Genomic DNA, 19414 nt, shown 5'->3' with positions numbered 1-19414 from the left:
TCTTTCAGAAACTACCATTTCTTGAGTTTTGGTGTAATATCAAAGAAAATCCAAAATTACCTGAAAATGCTTCTGTCTTTTCCAACTATAATCTCAGCAAAGCCAAACTTTCTAATCAAAGCAACTAATGGCAAAAAATGTAGAAACAAGTATGAGAATTCAGCTGTCATCTATTAAGCTCTTAAGACATTAAAGAGATTTGCAAAAGCATGCAATATGCTGCTCTTTCCACATTATTTTGTTGCTATTGTCAAGAAGTTATTTTTAAAAAGCATGTTATGTATATTACTAAAACATTTTTAAAATTTGCCTCAATTCTTTTTTTTTTTTTTTTTTTGAGATGGAGTCCAGCTCTGTCACCCAGGCTGGAGCACAGTGGCATGATCTCAGCTCACTTCAACCTCTGCCCCCTGGGTTCAATCAGTTCTCTTGCCTCAGACTCCTGAGTAGCTGGGATTACAGGCACACACCACCATGCTGGCTAGTTTTTTTGTATTTTTAGTAGAGATGGGGTTTTGCCATATTGGCCAGGCTGGTCTCGAACTCCTAACTTCAGTCGAGCCGCCAGCCTCAGCCTCCCAAAGTGCTGGGATTACAGGCAAGAGCCACCACGCTCGGCCTGCCTTAATTTCTAAAATGTTAAATATTCACAGATAGAATGCCCACTGGCAAAAGCTTTTTGGGGTGCTCAATTTTTGGAGTATAAAAGAGTCTCAAGATAAAAAAGGTTGAGAACTGCTGGTACAGAACCACTACTACTCTATTATGTTAACAGATCATGGGGCAGGAATTTGGACAGGATACAGTAGGAATGAATGGCTTATCTCTGCCTCACAATGTCCAGGGCCTCAGCTGGGAAGTCTTACACAGCTGATGCTGAATCCAAAGGCTGGGGGCTGGAATCATCTGGATTCTATCATCACTCTTGTATCTGATGTTTTCCTTGAAATGGCTAAAAACAGACAGCAGCTGGTGGCTGTTGATGACAGCATCTACATGTAACCCCTCCCTTTTACAGCGTAGCTGCTAGTTCCCAAGAGGAAGCACTCTGAGAGAAGGAAGCATCTCAAGAGGGAATGTTCCAGCCAGAAGGGAACCGCATGGCCCTTCGTGGCCTCACTTTGGAAATCTCATGGAATCATTTATGTTGTACTCCTTTGGGAAATGCAGTCAAAGGTCAGTGCAGATACAAGGGGGAGGTAAAAGTATCAAAGAATTTTAGGGCCGTGTTTTAAAACCGTCGGAGTCTGCATGTGGCTACAAATTATTAACATTTATACTTCCCACATACAAGAAACTCTCACCACTTCCTAAGGCCACACCAAAGTCTCATGCCCATGGTAGTAGACTCTGGTTTTATGTCCAGGATCTGGTCATCCAAATAAGGTGCAATCCAGAAAAGATGGCCAAGAGCAGTGGCTCACATCTGTAATCCCAGCACTCTGGGAGGCTGAGGTGGGAGGATCCCTTGAGTCCAGCAGTTCAAGACCAGCCTGGGCAACGTAGAGAGACCTTGTCTCTACAAAAAAATACAAAAATTAGTCAGGCGTGGTGGCACATGCCTCTGGTCCCAGCTACTCAAGAGGCTGAGGCAGGAGGATCACCTGGGCCCAGGAGGTCAAGGCTGCAGTGAGCTATGATTGTGCCACTGCACTCCAACCTTAGCAAGAACAGCAAAAATGACCCCCCTTACCCCCCACAAACACATGCCGTGTGTGGTGGCATGTGCCTGTAGTCTCAGCTACTCAGTAGGCTGAGGCAGGAGGATCACTTGAGCCCAGGAATTCAAGGATGCAGTGAGCTATGATTGCATCACTGAACTTCAGCCTGGGTGATGGAATGAGACCTTGTCTCAAAAAATGTTTTGAAAAGTGGCTGGGCACAGTGGCTCATGCCTGTAATCCCAGCACTTTGGGAGGCCAAGACAGGAAGACAGCTTCAGCCCAGGAGTTTGAGACCAGCCTGGGAAAAATGGTGAAACCCTGTCTCTACCAAAAAACAAACAAACAAACAAACAAATAGCTGGGCATGGTGGCATGTGCCTATAGTCCTAGCTACTCAGAAGGCTGAGGTAGAGGATCACTTGAGCCTGGGAGGCAGAGATTGCAGTGAGCCAAGATCATTGTGCCACTGCACTCTAGCCTGGATGCCAGAGTGAGACTCTGTCTCAAAAAATAAATAAATAAAAATAAAAATTTTAAAATAACAATAAAACATAAATAAAAATCATAAAAAAGTCCTTGGGTTTGGTTTAATATACTCCTGCTCCTCTAGATTTGAACATTTGTAAGCTAAAGAGACAAGTTATCTGTTCCCCACAAAACCAATACAGAGTTTGGGACAGGAATGGGATAGTTAAAATAGACACTCCTATTAAAAAGGCATGGGTGGGGAGAAATGGGATTCCACAGCAGCCCCTGACCCACAGCAATTCTTAAATTCAGGCAGGAACATGTTATCTGTTTCTCAAGCACCAGTGCAGCTCCACAGGAGTTAGTCTTCTGAAGTTCTGTACTCTGAATCATACTTGCTTTCCCATAAAAAGTAAACATTTTCAACTGAGTAGTTTTATAGGCCTATTTCATCTGTTTTCTATCTGCAGTTTGGGAGTTCAAAGGTCTCTTTACATTTTGTACTACTTCTTTCCATTTTGTTTGGACAAAGTTGACCTTGCTTTTACCAACTTTTTTTTTTTTTTTTTGCAATAAAAAACCTTTTCCCATTTATCTCCATTAATTTTATTGGATTTGTGCCATTAGACAAAAGCCATGGCTAAAATCTCTTAGGCCCTTCTCTATCTTGGACCACTGTCTGTGAGAATGCAGGGGAACACTGCCCAGAAGGGATGCTGAGATGCTCTTTTGGTTAATGAAAAGGCACCTTATTTAAATTTCTACATATGATATCTATTCATAAGACTCTATCAAACACCAAACTAAAGGTCTCTGAGGTCTTAAGAAATGGTTCTATGATAAAAGGTTTTCATAATAAAATCTCTCAGTGAACTACTATAGTCCCAGCTACTTGGGAGGCTGAGGTGGGAAGATCACTTGAGCCCAAAGTTAGAAGCTGCAGTGAGTTATGATTGCATCACTGGACTCCAGCCTGGGCAACAGAGTGAGACCCTGTTTCAAAAAAAAACAAAAAAAAAAAAAGAAAAGAAAAAATTAAAATGCATAAATGCTAAAAAAATAAAAAATGAAATAAAATCTCTCAGTGAACAAGCAGTGGAAGGGAACTTCGTCAACCTAATAAAGCTGTCCTCAAAGGAACCCACAGCTAACATCATACTTAATGGTAGAAGACTGAACGCTTTCTGCCTAAAGCTGGGAATAAGACAACGATGTGTGTTCTCACCACTCTCATTCAACACTACTGGCGGCCCTAGCCAGTACATTAAGAAAATATAAAGAAATAAAAGGGACAGATATCAAAGAGAAAGCAAAACTGCCTTAATACAGAGCATAAGATTTGTTTTTGTAGAATATTCCAAAAAGTTACAGGAATAGATAACTATACAAAGTTTGCAGGATTCAAGGTCAAATATAAATTATATACAAATATAAATAATTTTATATACTAGCACTGAAAAATTGAAAATTTAAAACTAGCATTTATAATAGCATCAATGAAATGGTGCAATACAGAAAATCACAAAATACTGTTGAAAGAAATAAGACCTAAATTAATGAGGAGATTGTCTTAGTCCGTTTGGGCTGCTAGAACAAAATACCATAGACTAGATGGCTTATAAACAACAGAAATGTATTGCTCACAGTTCTGGAGAATGGGAAGTCCAAGATTGAAGTGTTGGCAGATTTGGTGTCTGATGAGGTCCCACTTCTTGGTTCACAGATGGTGACTTCTTGCTGTGTCCTCACACGGCAGAAGACATGAGCAAGCTCTCTGGAATCTCTTTTATAAAGGCACCAATCTAATTCATTAGTGCTCTGCCCTCATGAGCCTAATCATCTCCAAAAGGCCTCGCCTGCCAATATCATTGGACTGGGGATTAGGATTTCAACCATATAAATTTTGGGGGTATGAAAACATTCAGACCAAGGCAGAGATATACTGTGTCTATGGTTCAGAACAGCCAGTATTAAGATGCCAATTCTCTAATTCATCTTTAGATTAAACTGAATCTCAGGTTAAAAAAAAAAAATCCTGGCAGACTTTTTATGGAAACCAGTAAATTTACTCTAAAATTTATGTGAAAAGGCCGGGTGTGGTGGTTCATGCCTATAATCCCAGCACTCTGGGAAGCCGAGGCGGGCGGATCATGAGGTCAGGAGATCGAGACCATCCTGGCTAAACATGGTGAAACCCCATCTCCATTAAAAATACAAAAAAAAGAAATACAAAAAATTACCCGGGCGTGGTGGCAGGTGCCTGCAGTCCCAGCTACTCAGGAGGCTGAGGCAGGAGAATGGCGTGAACCCGGGAGGTGGAGCTTGCAGTGAGCCGAGATTGTGCCACTGCACTCCAGCCTGGGTGACAGAGCGAGACTCCATCTCAAAAAAAAAAAAAAAAAAAAATTTATGTGAAAAAACAAAGAACATGGACCATCCCAAATGATTCTGAAAATTAAGGTCAATGTTGGAACTCTCGCACCACTTGCTTTCAAGATTTACTAGAGAGCTACCATAATCAAAATGTGTAGTATTAGCAGGCCAGATGCAGTGGATCATGCCTGTAATCCCAGCAGTTTGGGAGGCTGAGGTGGGTGGATCACTTGAGGCCAAGAGTTTGAAACCAACCTGGCCAACATGGTGAAACCCTGTCTCTACTACAAACACAAAAGTTAGCCAGGTGTGGTGGCACGCACATATAGTCTCAGCTACTTGTGAGGCTCAGGCACAAGTCCCAGCTACTCGGGAGGCTGAGGCACAAGAATTGCTTGAACCTGGGAGGTGGAAGCTGCAGTGAGCTGAGATGGTACCACTGCACTCCAGTCTAGGTGATAGAGTGAGACTCTGTCTCAAAAAAAAAAAGTGTAGTATTAGCAAAAGGACAGACATATTAAAGATTAGCTGAACTGAATAGATACCAGAAATAGATTTAAACATATGTCGTCAATTTCATTTTCAAAAAAGGTGCAAATAACCCAATAGAGAAAACACTGTTTTCAACCAATTGTCCTGAAAAAAAAAAAAAAATTAAAACATTCACATCCCTTCTACCCCCTCCAAAAGTAACCTTAACCCGTGCATTGCAAAAAGGATCACAGAAGGGCTTGCGCTTCCCAATTTCAAAAATTACTCTAAAGCTACAGTGATCAGGATAGTGTGGCTACAAACAGGTTAGACATGTACAACGGAGGTGAACTGAGAGTCTAGAAATAAATTAATGCTGGGCACAGCGGCTCACATCTGTAATCCCAGCAGTTTGGGAGGCAGAGGCAGGAGGATTGCTTGAGCCCAGGAGTTCAAGACCAGTCTGGGCAACAAGAAGAAACCCTGTCTCTACAAGAAATACAAAAATTAGCCAGGTGTGGTGGCATATACCTGTAGTCCCAGCTACTTGGGAAGCTCCAGGAGGAGGATCACTTGAGCCTGGGAGGTCAAGGCTGCAGTGAGCCAAGATCACACCACTGCACTCCAACCTGGGTTAACAGAGCAGGACCCAGTCTCAAAACAAATACATAAGCCTTTACATTTATGGTCAACTGATTTTTGACAACAGTGCCAAGACAATTCAATGGGAGAAATAGTCTTTTCAACACATATGCTAGGGTAACTGGGTGTTACATGCAAAAGAATGAAGCTGGATACACTGTTCACAGCATGCACAAATATTAGTTCAAAATGGATCATAGAACTAACTGTAAGAGCTAGAATTATAAAAATCCTAGAAGAAAATATAAGACTTCATGACCTTGGGTTAGGCAATGGTTTCTTAGATTTGACACCAAAATCATAAGAAAAAAATAAACTTAAAACTTTTACACTCTAAAGGATGCCATCAAGAAACTGAAAGAACACAAAGAATGAAAGAAAATACTTGTAAACCATTTATTTGATATGGTATTTGTACCTAGAATTTATAGAGCTCTTGAAACTCAATAATAAAAAGAACTCTAAATAGACATTCTCCCAAAGAAGATAGACACATAGTCAACAAACTGATGAAAAGATGATCAACATCTTTAGTTTTCAGGTGAGCTAAGCCCAGAAAAAAAAAATAAAAATCTTTAGCCACTAGGGAAATAAAAATAGAAAACAACGAATACTATTTCCCACCCAATAGGTGTTATCAAAAAAAAGATTAAAAAAATAGTTACTAAATGGTAAAAGATTCAATGATTTACTCCCAAGACCAGAAACAAGACAAGAATGTCTGGTCTCTCAACTTCTATTTAACAATACACTGCAGGTTCTAGTTAATGTAACAAGAAAAGAAAAATAAAAAACGCATAGATTGGAAAGGAAGAAGTAAAAAATTTTATGTGCAGAAAACAGAATTGTCCTAGTAGAAAATCTGATAGAATCTACTAAAAAGCTGCCAGAAGCTGGGCGCGGTGGCTCACGTCTATAATCCCACCACTTTGGGAGGCCGAGGCGGGTGAATCGCTTGAGCCCAGGAGTTCCAGACCAGCCTGGGCAACATGGCGAAACCCTGGCTCTACTAAAAATACAGAAAAAATTAGCTAGGTGTGGTGGCGCACGCATGTAGTCCCAGTTACTCCGGAAGGTGAGGCACAAGAATCGCTTGACCCCGAGAGGCGGAGGTTGCAGTGAGCCAAGCTCATGCCACTGTTAGCCTGGGATACAGAGCGAAACTTGTCTTAAAAAAAAAAAAAAGGCCCATGCGCGCTCCTCAGGTCTGCAAGCAGCCGGTGTGGGTGAACGCTTGGCGCTTGGTGGAGACAGAGAGCCGGCGGGATATCAGCAGCGCAGCCGGGGTACCGGAGGTGGTCTCGGGCGAGGCGCTCCGGGTCTGAAGGGCTCCAGCCAAACGGAGCTCGTAGCCAAACAGTGCTGGTGGCCCCTGAGCTGAGTGAGGCCTAGGCTTGCAGGCTGTGCTCGGAGTAAGGCAAGAGAGAATGAAAGACGTAGATAATCTCGAAAGTATGAAAGACTGGGTTTGTGAAACAGGACCTGACAATCAACGTCTTGGTGATAATCAATAAATTGTGAATAGTTTGTTGATAGCCTTTTTGAGGAAGCTCAGAAGGTTGGTTCCAAATGCTTGTCTCCTACTTAACAGAAGAAACAGGCAGACGTAAACATAAAATTATAGAAAAATGGATTCACCGTCAATGATTATTTCAGAAGTTATTCAAATGGTGCAAGTCAGCAGTTTTTGAACTCCATCAAAAAGGGGGAATTACCTTCAGAATTACAGGGAATTTTTGATAAAGAAGAGGTGGCTGTTAAAGTTGAAGACAAGAAAAATGAAATATGTATGTCTACGAAGCCTGTCTTCCAGCCCTTTTCAGGACAGGGTCACCAAGTAGGAAGGGTAAGCCATATCAAAGTCTTCATTGAAAAATACCAAGGATCTCAAAAGAAGTCCTCCCCTGTCCCTGGCAACAGCTCTTCCTATCCTCAGATTGTTAGATGAGACACTCACACTGGAAGCAGCAGATTTACAGAATTTTGTCGTCAGAGACTCCAAAAAACTGCTGCACCTTTTCGAGAACTTTCAGAGCATTGATTTTTGATAGACTAAGTGGAAAATCTGCAGAGATATGATGGTTGTAAGCAGACATGCAAACCAAATTGGGGACTGGATAAGTCAGATTCACTGGACTTTTGGTTCGGGTACTATTGAACTCTCTCCTGATGAGATGTTTAGATAAGTGCAAGTTAGAAAAGTAGCATATAACTGGAAACTATATTCTGTGCATTTTTCCCAAAAGGCTACTCAGAGAAATATACTTATTTCAAATACTAATTATCAAGATATATTAAATAGCTGTATTATTTAGAATCTTAATATAGTATAAATTGGCAAATATGTTCACAATATTATTTGTTCAAATACCATTCCCAAACAGGGATTTATTTAAATGTTAGCTGTCTCTGAGTTATTAGATGGCTAATACATTGAAAAATTATACATGGCAGGTTTAAAACCATCAACATAATTATTTTACAACTTAGATGCAAAGTTGGAGAGAGCTGTTTTTACCACAGCTATGCCTAAACCTCAAAGTGTCCTTAGTTATCACTCTGTAATGGCAACATATATTTGAATATTAATTTGGTAGCCGGGCGTGATGACTCATGCCTGTAATCCCAGCACTTTGGGAGGCCGAGGTGGGTGGATCACCTGAGGTCAGGAATTCAAGACCAGCCTGGCCAACATGGCGAAACCCCATCTCTACTAAAAATACAAAAATTAGCTGGGTGTGGAGGCGGGTGCCTGTAATCCCAGCTACTCGGGAGGCTGAGGCAGGAGAATCACTTGAACCTGGGAGGTGGAAGTTGTAGTGAGCCAAGATCGCACCACTGCACTCCAGCCTGGGCAACAAGAGCAAAACTCCATCTCAAGAAAACAAACAAAAAACAAATATGAATCTGGCAATGATATTAAAGATCTATTTTCATTTAAGAATAAAATTGTGGCCAGGTGCAGTGGCTCATGCCTGTAATCCCAACACTTTGGGAGGCCAAGATGGGAGGATCACTTGAGGCCAGGAGTTCAAGACTGGTCAACACAGCAAGACCCCAATCTCTATTTTTTTTTAATTTAAAAAATAAAAAAAAAATTATGTAGCTTAGTATAATGTTAATATAAAAAATCTTCCAGAACAAACAGGTTTAACAAGGGTGCAGCATACAAGATGAATATATGTAAAAAAACTGTATTCCTCTATAGTAGTAATGAACTAGCAGAGAAACTGAAATTTTTAAAATACCATTTGCAATAGTGTCAGAGAAAAAATGCCTAGGAAGACCCAAACACCAAAAAACACAAACACTACTGAGAAAAAAATTATAAATCCTAAATAAGTGGAGAGATATATTATGTTCATGGGTTGAAATGCTCAATATTGTGAAGACATCAATTAATCTGCAGATTCAACACAATGATAATCAAAATCTTAGTGAATTACTTTGGGGGTGTGGGGTGGTGGTGGTAGAAATTGACAACCTGATTCTAAACTTTATATGGAAATACGAAAGTCCTAGAACAGAAGTAAGTCAACGAAGTACAGCCACATCAAGACCAAATGTGGCTCACAGCCTATAACTGTACAGGTTGAATGGAACGTGAGAACTATTTTTATATTTTAAAAGGTCTGTAATAGAAAAAATAATATGCAACAGAAACTATATATAGCATGTAAAGCTTAAAATCTCTACAATCTGGTCTTTTACAAAAAACTTTGCCAACCTCTGGCCTAAAATAGTCAAGACAACTCTGAAAAGAAAAAGCTGGAGGACTAACTCTATCGGACTTCAAAAGTTATCAAGTTGTCAAGAGAGGGTAGTCTTGGAATAAAAGATAAGTAGCTATATGGAACAGAACAGTTGAGAAGCAGACACACGTATAAAGCCAACCAATTTTCAGGAAGCAAAGGCAATTAAGTGGAAAAAGGATAGTCCTTTCAACAAATGATGCTGGAACAACTAGATACAAAGAAAAAAAAAAAACCCAAAATTCTGATCCAATCTTTGTGCCATGTAAAGATTTTTACTCAAAGTGCATCATGTACTTGTACCACAAATACAACATATTAAATATACTGTAATACAGATACTCCTCAACTTATGACAGGGCTATGTCCTGATAAACCTATTGTAAGTTGAAACTATCATAAGTTGACAATTTGTAACCCCATCATAAATTGAGAAATGTATTGAATGCATAATATGTTTGCACCATTGTAAATTAAAAACAATACTAAGTCAAATTCCATAAATTTGGAAGTGTATTTATGTTACCTCTGTTAAAATGAAATGTTTTATTATATATTTAAATGTACATTATATCAAATATAAAGTATTAATATCAAATACACTAATAGGTTTAATATTAAATATATTAGAAATTTTAAACTCTTGAAATTCAATAAAAATTGCAAAACCACATGATCGTGCCACTGCACTTCAGCCTGGGAGACACCGTAAAACCTGTCTCTATTTAAAATAAATAAATAAATAAATAAATAAAAAATAAAGCCAATATAAACAGGCAAAAGATTTGAACAGACTCTTCTCCAAAGGCTTAAAGAAGGCCAGTAAGCACGTGAAACCATGTAAAACATCATTAGTCACTAGGGAAATGCAAATTAAAACCACGAGATACTACTGCACACCTATTAAAATGGTCAAAATAAAAAAGACTGACCATACCAATAATTGGCAAGGATGCGGAGGAATTGCAACTCTTATACACTGCTCATGGAAATGTCAAATGGCATAACTACTTGAGAAAGGTTTAGCAGTCTCTTAAAAACTTAAACGTACACTAACATATGATCTGATCATTCCACTCTTAACTATTTACTTAAAGAAACACAAGCACATGTTAAAAAAATAATCTGCATATGGGTGGTTCAAGGCAGTTTTAATTGCAATAGCCAAAAGGTAGAAATAACACATGGATAAATAGCTTGTGGTATGCCTTGCAATGGAATACTATTCAGCAGTGAAATGGACTCTACAACATAAACGGATCTAGAAATTATCCTGAAAGATGCCAGACTATATGATTCCATTTATATAAAAACTGTACATAATATAAAGTCGTCTATTCTAAGAGAAAGCAAATCAGTGGATCAGGAGAATGACAGGCAGGGAAGGGTGAGAAGAAATTATAAAAGGGCACGAGGAAACCATCTGGTTTGATAGGTATGTTCATTATCTTGATGGTGTATATGTACACATATGTGTATGTGTCCAAACATAAAGTGTATGCTAAAAACATGTGCAGTTTATTACATGGCAATTATACCTCAAACTTACTGAAAGAACCTGCCTCAATAATTCAAACCAAAGATTCTCAGCAACAGTGAAAAAAGATCATTAAATGTACACTTCACCAAAGACTCATAAGCATATGAAAGTGATGTTCAACATCATTAGTCTTTAAAGACACATAGAAAGGCAAACTTAAATAATTTATTTGGTTTTCTTTGCTGGCGTCAATTTTCTTTTTTTTGAGACAGGGTCTCATCCTGTTACCCAGGCTAGAGTGTAGTGGCACGATCAAGGCTCACTGCAACCTCTGCCTCCCTGACCAGGCCCAAGCAATCCTCTCACCCCAGCCTCCTAAACAGCTGGGACTACAGGCACAAACCACTACACCCAGTTAATCTTATTTATACTTTGTCAAGATGAGGTTTCACTATATTGCCCAGGCTGGTCTTGAACTCCTGGGCTCAAGTGATCCTTCTGCCTTGGCCTCCCAAATTGCTGGAATTAGGGTGTGAGCCAACATGCCTGGCCAGTACCAATTTTCTTGTATGCAATAAGTGAAAACTTGTACCCCTAAATGTTCCTCAATTCCTTATTCTTATAACTAAGTTTTTCATTAAAAAACCCTCTGAGGATATTTTAATTTTTTTTTCTTTTTTTGAGACCGTCTTACCATATCACCCAGGCTGGAGTGTAGTGGCATGATCTGAGCTCACTGCAACTTCCACCTCCCAGGTTCAAGCAATTCTCCTGCCTCAACCTCTTGAGTAGCTGGGATTACAGGCACGTACCACCATGCCTGGCTAATTTTTGTATTTTTAGTAGAGATGGGGTTTCACCATGTTGGCCAGGCTGGTCTCAAACTCCTGACCTCAAATGATCCACTCACTTCAGCCTTTCAAAGTGCTGGGATTATAGGAATGAGCCACTGCACCCAGCCTAAAATTGTTTTAAAGACTAGTGAAGTGTAGTAGTGACAAATGGGGGAAAGAGTGGAACTCCTAAATAATAAAGAGTTCCATCTGTAACTGTGAACAATTGAGATAACTCAGGATCTTCAGACCAGCTAGATATTTTTATTAATAATATATAACCTCTTTAAAACATGTATATTTACCAAAAGCATTCTGATATGGCATTCCTCTAGTGTGACTTTTTGCGTGTAAATTAATACAGCCTTTTTGACCTTCCATAGTCAGGTTCCTCTTCAGTGTGGATGTTTCCTAATGACCAAGTTCAAGGGCTTTCCGACATCTCTTTCACTCATGAGACTTCTCAATGTGTGCTTTGACATGTTCTCAAAGTGGAAGCTAAAAACAAAGAAGAATCTCCACACATCTTACGTTCATAAGATTTTTCACACTTGTGAGATCACAGCTGAATATTAAGGTATAAGGCAGAGCAAAAGGTTTCAACACATTCCTTATATCCAGAGGATGTGCATTTACATCCAATGTGCTCACAAGCTCAGTAAGGCCCGAGGAAAATAATGAAAGCTTTTCCACCTTCCCCACATTCATAGCATTTCTCTCCAGCATGAGTTCAAACAGACTCAGTAAGATGTAAGCAATGACTGATTTCCTACGTTCAGTTTGTTTCCTAGGATGCACAGACACATGAATAGTAAGTAAGGCCTATGGAAGGAGCCAAGACTTTCCCACATTCCTTACATTCATGTCTTCTCTTCTATTGGAATTGTTAAGATCTGAGACACCAAGGAAGGCTTCCCACATTCCTTGACTGTGTACCTTGCCACTATGAATGAGTACATGTTCAGTAAGTGTGAGGAAGTAGTGGCTTTACCACATTCTTTCCAAGTATCAGCCCCAATTCACACACATTCAGTAAGGCATGAGGAATTACTAAAGGTTTGCCCACATTCCTTATATGGTTTCTCCACACTATGACTTCTTAGATGTCGAATAAGATATGTGGACCGAGTAAAGGCTTTCCCACATTCCTGACATTCAAAGGGCCGTTCACCAGTGTGAGTTCTCATGTGTACTGTAAGGCCTGATGAGATACTGAAGGCTCGCCCACACTTTTGACATTTATATGGCCTCTCCCCTGTATGTGTTCTTTTATGTTGACTAAGGTGCGAGGAGTATCTAAAGGCTTTCCCACATTCCTCACATTCAAAAGGCCTTTCTGCACTGTGACTTCTTAAATGTCGAATAAGAAATGAGGATCGAATGAAGGCTTTCCCACACTGTTGACAGTCATAGGGTTTTACACCAGGATGAGTCTGCATGTGACTTTTAAAGCAAGAGGAATTAATAAAGGCTTTCCCACATTCCTTACATTGATAAGGCTTCTCACCAGTGTGAGTTCTCATATGTACAGTAAGATGTGAAGAGTTAGCGAAAGCTTTCCCACATTCCTTACATTCATAAGGCTTTTCTCCAGTGTGAGTTCGCCTGTGTTTTATAAGACCTGATGAATCAGTGAAGGTTTTCCCACATTTGTTGCACTCATATGGTTTTTCTCCAGTGTGAACCCTTATGTGAATGTTGAGTTTTGAGAAACAAGTAAATTCTTTGCCACATTCATTACAAACATAGTGTTTTCCTCTAGTTCTAAGTCTTATATGTTTAGCAAGATCTGGGGAATAAGCAAAGACTTTGCCAAATTTCTTATGTTCTATAGGTAACACTCTACTATGAGTTCTTAAATGTTGAGTAAGATATGAAGACTGAGTGAAGGGTTTCCCACATGCTTTACATTCATAGAATTTTTCTCCATCTTGAGTTTGCATGTGTACAAAAAGGCCTGTAGAATGAGAAAAGGTTTTGACATACTCCTTATGAGTATATGGTCTCTCTCCACCATAAATTCTTACACATTCTCTGAGGTGTGAGGAGGAAGGTAAGCCTTTTTCACAGTCACTGCATTTATATGGTTTCTCTTGAGTGTGAGTTTTCTTGCAAACAAGATGTAGATTTTGGCCAGTTTTCTTGCAAACAAGATGTAGATGTTGGCTGAAGGCTGTTTCACATTGATTACAGTTAGGAAGTTCCTCTCCGATATCAGTTTTCTTGTGTAAAGTAAAGGTAGAGGGTTTTGTGAAGGCTTTTTCACATTGATTGCGCTCACAGGTTTTCTTTCTAAAATAAGTTCTCCTGTGAATCTTAAGGCATGAGTGTTCACTCAAGGCTTTTTCACATTGGTTAAAGTCAAACAGTTCCTCTCCAAAATGGTTTCTCTCCTGTTGGTGAAAATTAATGATGATTCATACAAGTTTTCCAAATTTATTTCATTCAGATTCTCCCTTTTACTCTGAATTCTGTTACGCATGGAAAATAAGTTAGTATAATTGAAACTGTTTGTTCCTGCCATTTTCATTGCAATGCGTGGTTCAGACCTGAGTGTTTTCAAGTGGAACAAAGTGACTGCAGGAAGTTCTGTTATATTCTTTACCTTCACAGGGCTTCTAAATAGAGCTTAGCTGATAACTGCCCAAGAGTGAATTATTTATCAAAAACATCTGAGATACCTATATGAGAATGTTGAAGGAAATATGTAAACAAATATATTCTGAGGGATGTTTAGAGTGTTTGTCAAACTCATGATCCATAGTCTCTCCAAGAGACACATTATTTTTGGGTCAAAAACACTAGTCTCAAATGTCTCAAGGTTATTGTGCTGCTTTTCCATTTTAAGGAATTTCCAATCTTCCTCTAACATGGAAGACAAATAAAGTATACCTTCTGAATCTTACCATTTCCACCACACTGGATGTTTTCCCCTGCAAAAAATTCTGCTGAGGTGCTGACCATTTGGTATTAATATGACTCTCCCAATCTGAAATAAGATGAAAAAAAATTTTAAGTTCTTAGAGAAATAATGATTTTTAAAAGGGTGTTAAAAATGCAAGACTAGTGTGTACTGTAGTTTCAAACACTGGCTTGAAATTTAGTTTGTTTTTTTAAAGAACGGGAAACAGAAATTGAGAAATTTGGATGTAATAAGAGTCTAGCAGCAACAGTAAGGTACTGAGGTCAAGTTGGTAGGTGATTCACTAAGAAATGGTTCTCTAGGCTGGGCATGGTGGCTCATGCCTATAATCCCAGCACTTTGGGAGGCCAAGACAGGTGGATCACGAGGTCAGGAGGATTGAGACCATCCTGGCCAACATAGTGAAACCCCATCTTTACTAAAATACAAAAAAAAAAAAAAATTAGCTGGGTGAGGTGGCATGCACCTGTAGTCCCAGCTACTCAGGAGGCTGAGGCAGGGGAATCGCTTGAATCTGGGAGGCAGAGGTTGCAGTGAGCTGAGATCATGCCACTGCACTCCAGCCTGGTGACACAGCGAGACTCTGTTTCTAAAAAAGAAAAAAAAAAAGAAAGAAGAGAAAAAAAAGAAATGGTTCTCTAAACACTGAGACTTTACAGTGAACAACAAAGAGGTACAGCCAGGGAAACAAAGTTGAAAGGAAATGGATACAGAGCTAAATGCAAATCATAAATTTAAAGGAGAAGTGAGACAGATCTTAAGGTCAGGGCAAAAGAAAGTTTCCAAGATGGATAAAGTGAAAGACAAAGAGAAGTTAAGGTATCCAAGGAACCTCAGAAACCAAGTGGCCTTGATATTCTCCCCAAAAGAGTACACTTTCAAAACCTTCCTACTTAATATTTATAAACAGACTGCACCTCTCATAGATCAGGGCTGTTTCTCACGAATAATCACATCTGTCTTTTCTCTCATCTTGGAGAATTTTCTGCACTGTCTTTAACTCTTCTTGTTTCACCTGAAAAGTCAAACTATGTTTGCATAGCTAGTACCCTGCTCTCAGAGAAAGATGAATGATGTTAGAATGTGCAAGGGATGGCTCACGCCTGTAATCCCAGCACTTTGGGAGGCCGAGGTGGGTGGATCACAAGGTCAGGAGATCGAGACCATCCTGGCTAACATGGTGAAACCCCGTTCCTACTAAAAAAAAAAAAAAAAAAAAAAAAAAAAAAAAATTAGCCAGGCGTGGTGGTGGGCACCTGTAGTCCCAGCTACTCGGGAGGCTGAGGCAGGAGAATGGTGTGAACCCGGGAGGCGGAGCTTGCAGTGAGCCAAGATCATGCCACTGCACTCCAGCCTGGGTGACAGAGCGAGACTCTGTCTAAAAAAAAAAAAAAAAAAAAAAATGTAAAGAATGTGCAAGGGATAACAAATGCTTCCGTGAATTAAGGGCTAAGATTTTGCTGTCTGGACATTCTGAACCCTCTCAGGTATAACTTAAACAATACAATGTTCATGACAAAAACTTTCAAGTGAACCTAAACCGCAAATACTCTTTTCTCATTCACTGTGCACCAAAAGGACTAGCAATCCTTCCCATGAAACCCAGGCTTAAGCTCGTATACATATTCAAGAAGCTCTAAGTCTTTTATCCATGGAGAAAACAAAGCCAGAACAATGAACAGATCTTCAATTTCATCAGAAAAATCACAAGGCAGTAAGGTCTATGAGATGGAAACAATGTTTCACCTGTTTACCAATGCAGCCCATTAACAAGCAGAGTCTAGAATATAGTTACTTAAGACATATTTGTTCCAGGAAAAAACTAAATGAAAAGAATGGTACCAGCCTTACCTACTGCAACTAGATTCTTATAGTTCTCCAGCATCACATCTCTGTATAAGTTTCTCTGAGTTTGATCCAGCAAAGTCCACTCCTCCTGGGTGAAGTCCACAGCCACATCCTCAAAGGTCACTGAGTCCTAAACCATCACACACATGCTGGCGTCAGGCAAGTACATTCTCCACTACGTTGACTGGAGAATGAGGGACTTTGTCTTGGCATGCCTTGACAAGACTCTCTGGTCTCCTATCACTTGATGGTCCTCACTTTCTTCTCCCCTGTCTGTAGATATTCACTGGTGATCTCATCTAGTCATATGGCTTGAAGAGCACCTCTTTCACCTAACTGAATATATCTCAGCACAACTAGATTGTGACTACTTCTTGTTCTCTATTGACAGGTTTTAGCACAACCCTGAATACATTATAGACACTCGAATAAATGCTCCAGTGACAGCACAAATTCTGAGAAGCACATGTGCATTCTCTCCCTGTCTGTCACAGCAAAATGAAAGCATATCAGCATGGATGACAGACTGAATTAGTAAACACTGGGTAGTATGATCATTTCCCTGTGAAACCTGTTAACCATGTGAGAGGCCCTGTGGTCCGAAGAAGTTTGATGAGAGATGTGGTCCCTAAGCAGACCCTCTTTGCTTGCATGGGCTCTGTTCCACCAGGAGAAAACACATCTACATGGTAGGAAGAAGCATATGCTTCTACAGAAAAAGCAATTTCCTACTTACCTGAGAGTAATTTGTCAACCACCCAGCCACCATCCTTTCCTCTTCAAATTTTGACTCATGAAGACAGAAAACATCTTGAGAAAGATGATCTTGAGAAGAAGAAATAAAACCTGAGAATCCAGGCTGCTGATAGCTTCCATACTCACAAGGCAAGAAGCCACCTCACACTAATGCTAAGTGGACACACACACATTGTTATAATAAAATGCCTGAGCAGCCTGTCTCATCTGAAGCCAGAAAATATGCTTCAGGTTTTGATGACCAGGAGAGAGAGAGTTTAACAATCCCATTTTATAAGGAATATGAAGTCCAGAGAAGTTAACATTTTCCTTATTTGCCAAAAATGAAACTCATCATGTGATTAATCAGAACCTCTTCCACAAAAGCCTGCATACTTACTCCTCCTTCCCAAATCCCAGGATTTAGACCACAGAATATTCATATCTACTTTAGCCTCTTCTAGGTATCTCAAAAGCAGGGCCACTTAGACCCTAAACCCTAATCACAAGACAAGCTGTTCAGAGACTGGTTAAAGCAGGGTCTCGAAGGACCATCAACACGGACTTACCACAAAGGGAAAGATCAATGGCCAGCATCCTGTGAGTCTAACAGTGAAATGTGCCTAAATATCTTGTTCCCAAAGTCTCTTCAAGACACTGTCTGAACTTATGGGTAAGTCAATCTCAATTCCTCTTGATTAAGTAGTAGTGGGAGTCTTGCCTCATACCGTCAATCTTTAAGCAACAGGCATTACTCATCTGTCATCAAGCGCCATTCATTAGCCATCTCTCTGCAGAAGATGAAGTTGTTCATGTGAATGCCACTAGAGTATTATGCCACGTGGACATAAATAATAACAAATGCCATTTACCTAGTACCCATGTGCCAGAAACAGTGGTAGGATAAGTTCATATAATTATCAAAGCAGTTTTTGTTACTATCATATTAGTTGAGGAAACCTAAGCTCAGACACGAATTTACCCAACATCACCAATTATAAAGTGTGAGCCAGGATATGAATACAGGTTACTCTGACTCACAAACCTAAACTCTTGAGGTTCTTATTCTCCAACGTGACCATGAGATCATCATGAAATGATGTGCAGAAAGGTTAACTCAACAGGCCTGGGTTGCCCAAACCCTGCACTCTCCTGAGAAAGATCTGTCTTCAGGACTGACACTTGGCTCAGTTTGTGAGAGATGACCTTTTGGCTTATGGAATATCTTCCCTGGTAAGTGTATATTTTTCTATGGTTGAGCTATAGAGCCAAACGATACTAGTGTGGCCAGATTGTGTATGCTAACAATATGATTTATGCTGGAGGCCTGTTTTTGTATGCCTGAGGCTTCTGGCAATAATGCATGAGTTTGAACTGTTGAGGGGCTGGGCGTAAGTGTATGAAATAAGTCATTCAGGTGCTGTATGCCTACAGGACTAACCCTCAGTAAAAATCCTGGACACCAAAGCTCAGGTGAGCTTCCCTAGTTGGCAACAGTTTGCACGAATACTACACACTTTTACTAGGAGAATTAAGCACTGTCCATGTGACTACATGGGAGAGAAGCCTGGTTTCTTCCAGACTTCATTCCATTCATGTTTTCCTTTTGCAGATTCTAATCTGTACCCTTTTATTGTAATAAACCATAACTGTAGGTTTAATAGCTTCTGAGTCCTGTGAGTGCTTCCATGACTGAGCATGAGGGTGGTGGTCTTGAGGACCCCCAACACAAACGGTTTATTGAATTTAGACATCTTTAGCTCCTCCAGCTGGCAAAGTCATGTAGGCCAGGTGGCTTCCCTTCAAGTCCTTATCTCTGGCTTATGCTTTCATTCACTCTGCAAACATTTATGAAGGACCTTATCTTTGTGAGGTAATACACTAGACACTTAGGATAGAGCAGTCAACTATATAAAAAATGTCCTAGACCTTAAGTATCTCACATTCTAAAGGGCTAAACAAATAATAAACACATAAATAAGGATTTTTTTTTTTTTTTTTTTTTTTTTGAGACGGATACTTGCTCTGTCACCTAGGCTGGAGTGCAGTGGCGCAATTGGTCAGGCTGGTCTCAAACTCCCGACCTCAGGTGATCCGCCTGCCTCGGCCTCCCAAAGTGCTAGGATTATAAGCATGAGCCACTGTGTCTGGCCATAAATATGTATTATGTCAATTGGTGACAAGTGCTATGGAAAAAAATAGATGAATGGATAAGTAATATCATC

At 39.9% G+C, this 19414-nt stretch overlaps 1 protein-coding gene and 1 pseudogene across 18 annotated transcripts in view; one reads left to right on the top strand and one right to left on the bottom strand.

Moving 5' to 3' along the window:
* ZNF559 (zinc finger protein 559) overlaps positions 1-19414 on the bottom strand; it is a 52726-nt gene that overhangs the window by 21227 nt on the left and 12085 nt on the right. For 6 of the 18 annotated variants that reach the window (XR_010138556.1, XM_054539575.2, XM_054539574.2 and 3 more), the window contains exons 2-5: positions 17759-17980; positions 17191-17279; positions 16458-16584; positions 14590-14672 (exon numbers count right to left, since the gene is read on the bottom strand). Coding sequence is in view for 16 of the 18 variants with exons in the window: in XM_054539575.2 (XP_054395550.1) it covers positions 14590-14672; positions 16458-16584; positions 17191-17279; positions 17759-17786 (327 nt within the window). In the remaining 2 variants the exon portion in view is untranslated. The other 12 variants (XM_063719911.1, XM_063719908.1, XM_054539561.2 and 9 more) reach the window with 8 other exon arrangements.
* Positions 7046-7659, top strand: LOC100450675 (UBX domain-containing protein 2A-like; annotated as a pseudogene).

The sequence above is a fragment of the Pongo abelii genome, chromosome 20 (genome assembly GCF_028885655.2).
Source record: "Pongo abelii isolate AG06213 chromosome 20, NHGRI_mPonAbe1-v2.0_pri, whole genome shotgun sequence".
Classification (NCBI taxonomy): domain Eukaryota; kingdom Metazoa; phylum Chordata; class Mammalia; order Primates; family Hominidae; genus Pongo; species Pongo abelii.
The sequence above is the reverse complement of the archived record's forward strand: the minus strand, read 5'-3'. Positions and strand labels throughout refer to the sequence as shown.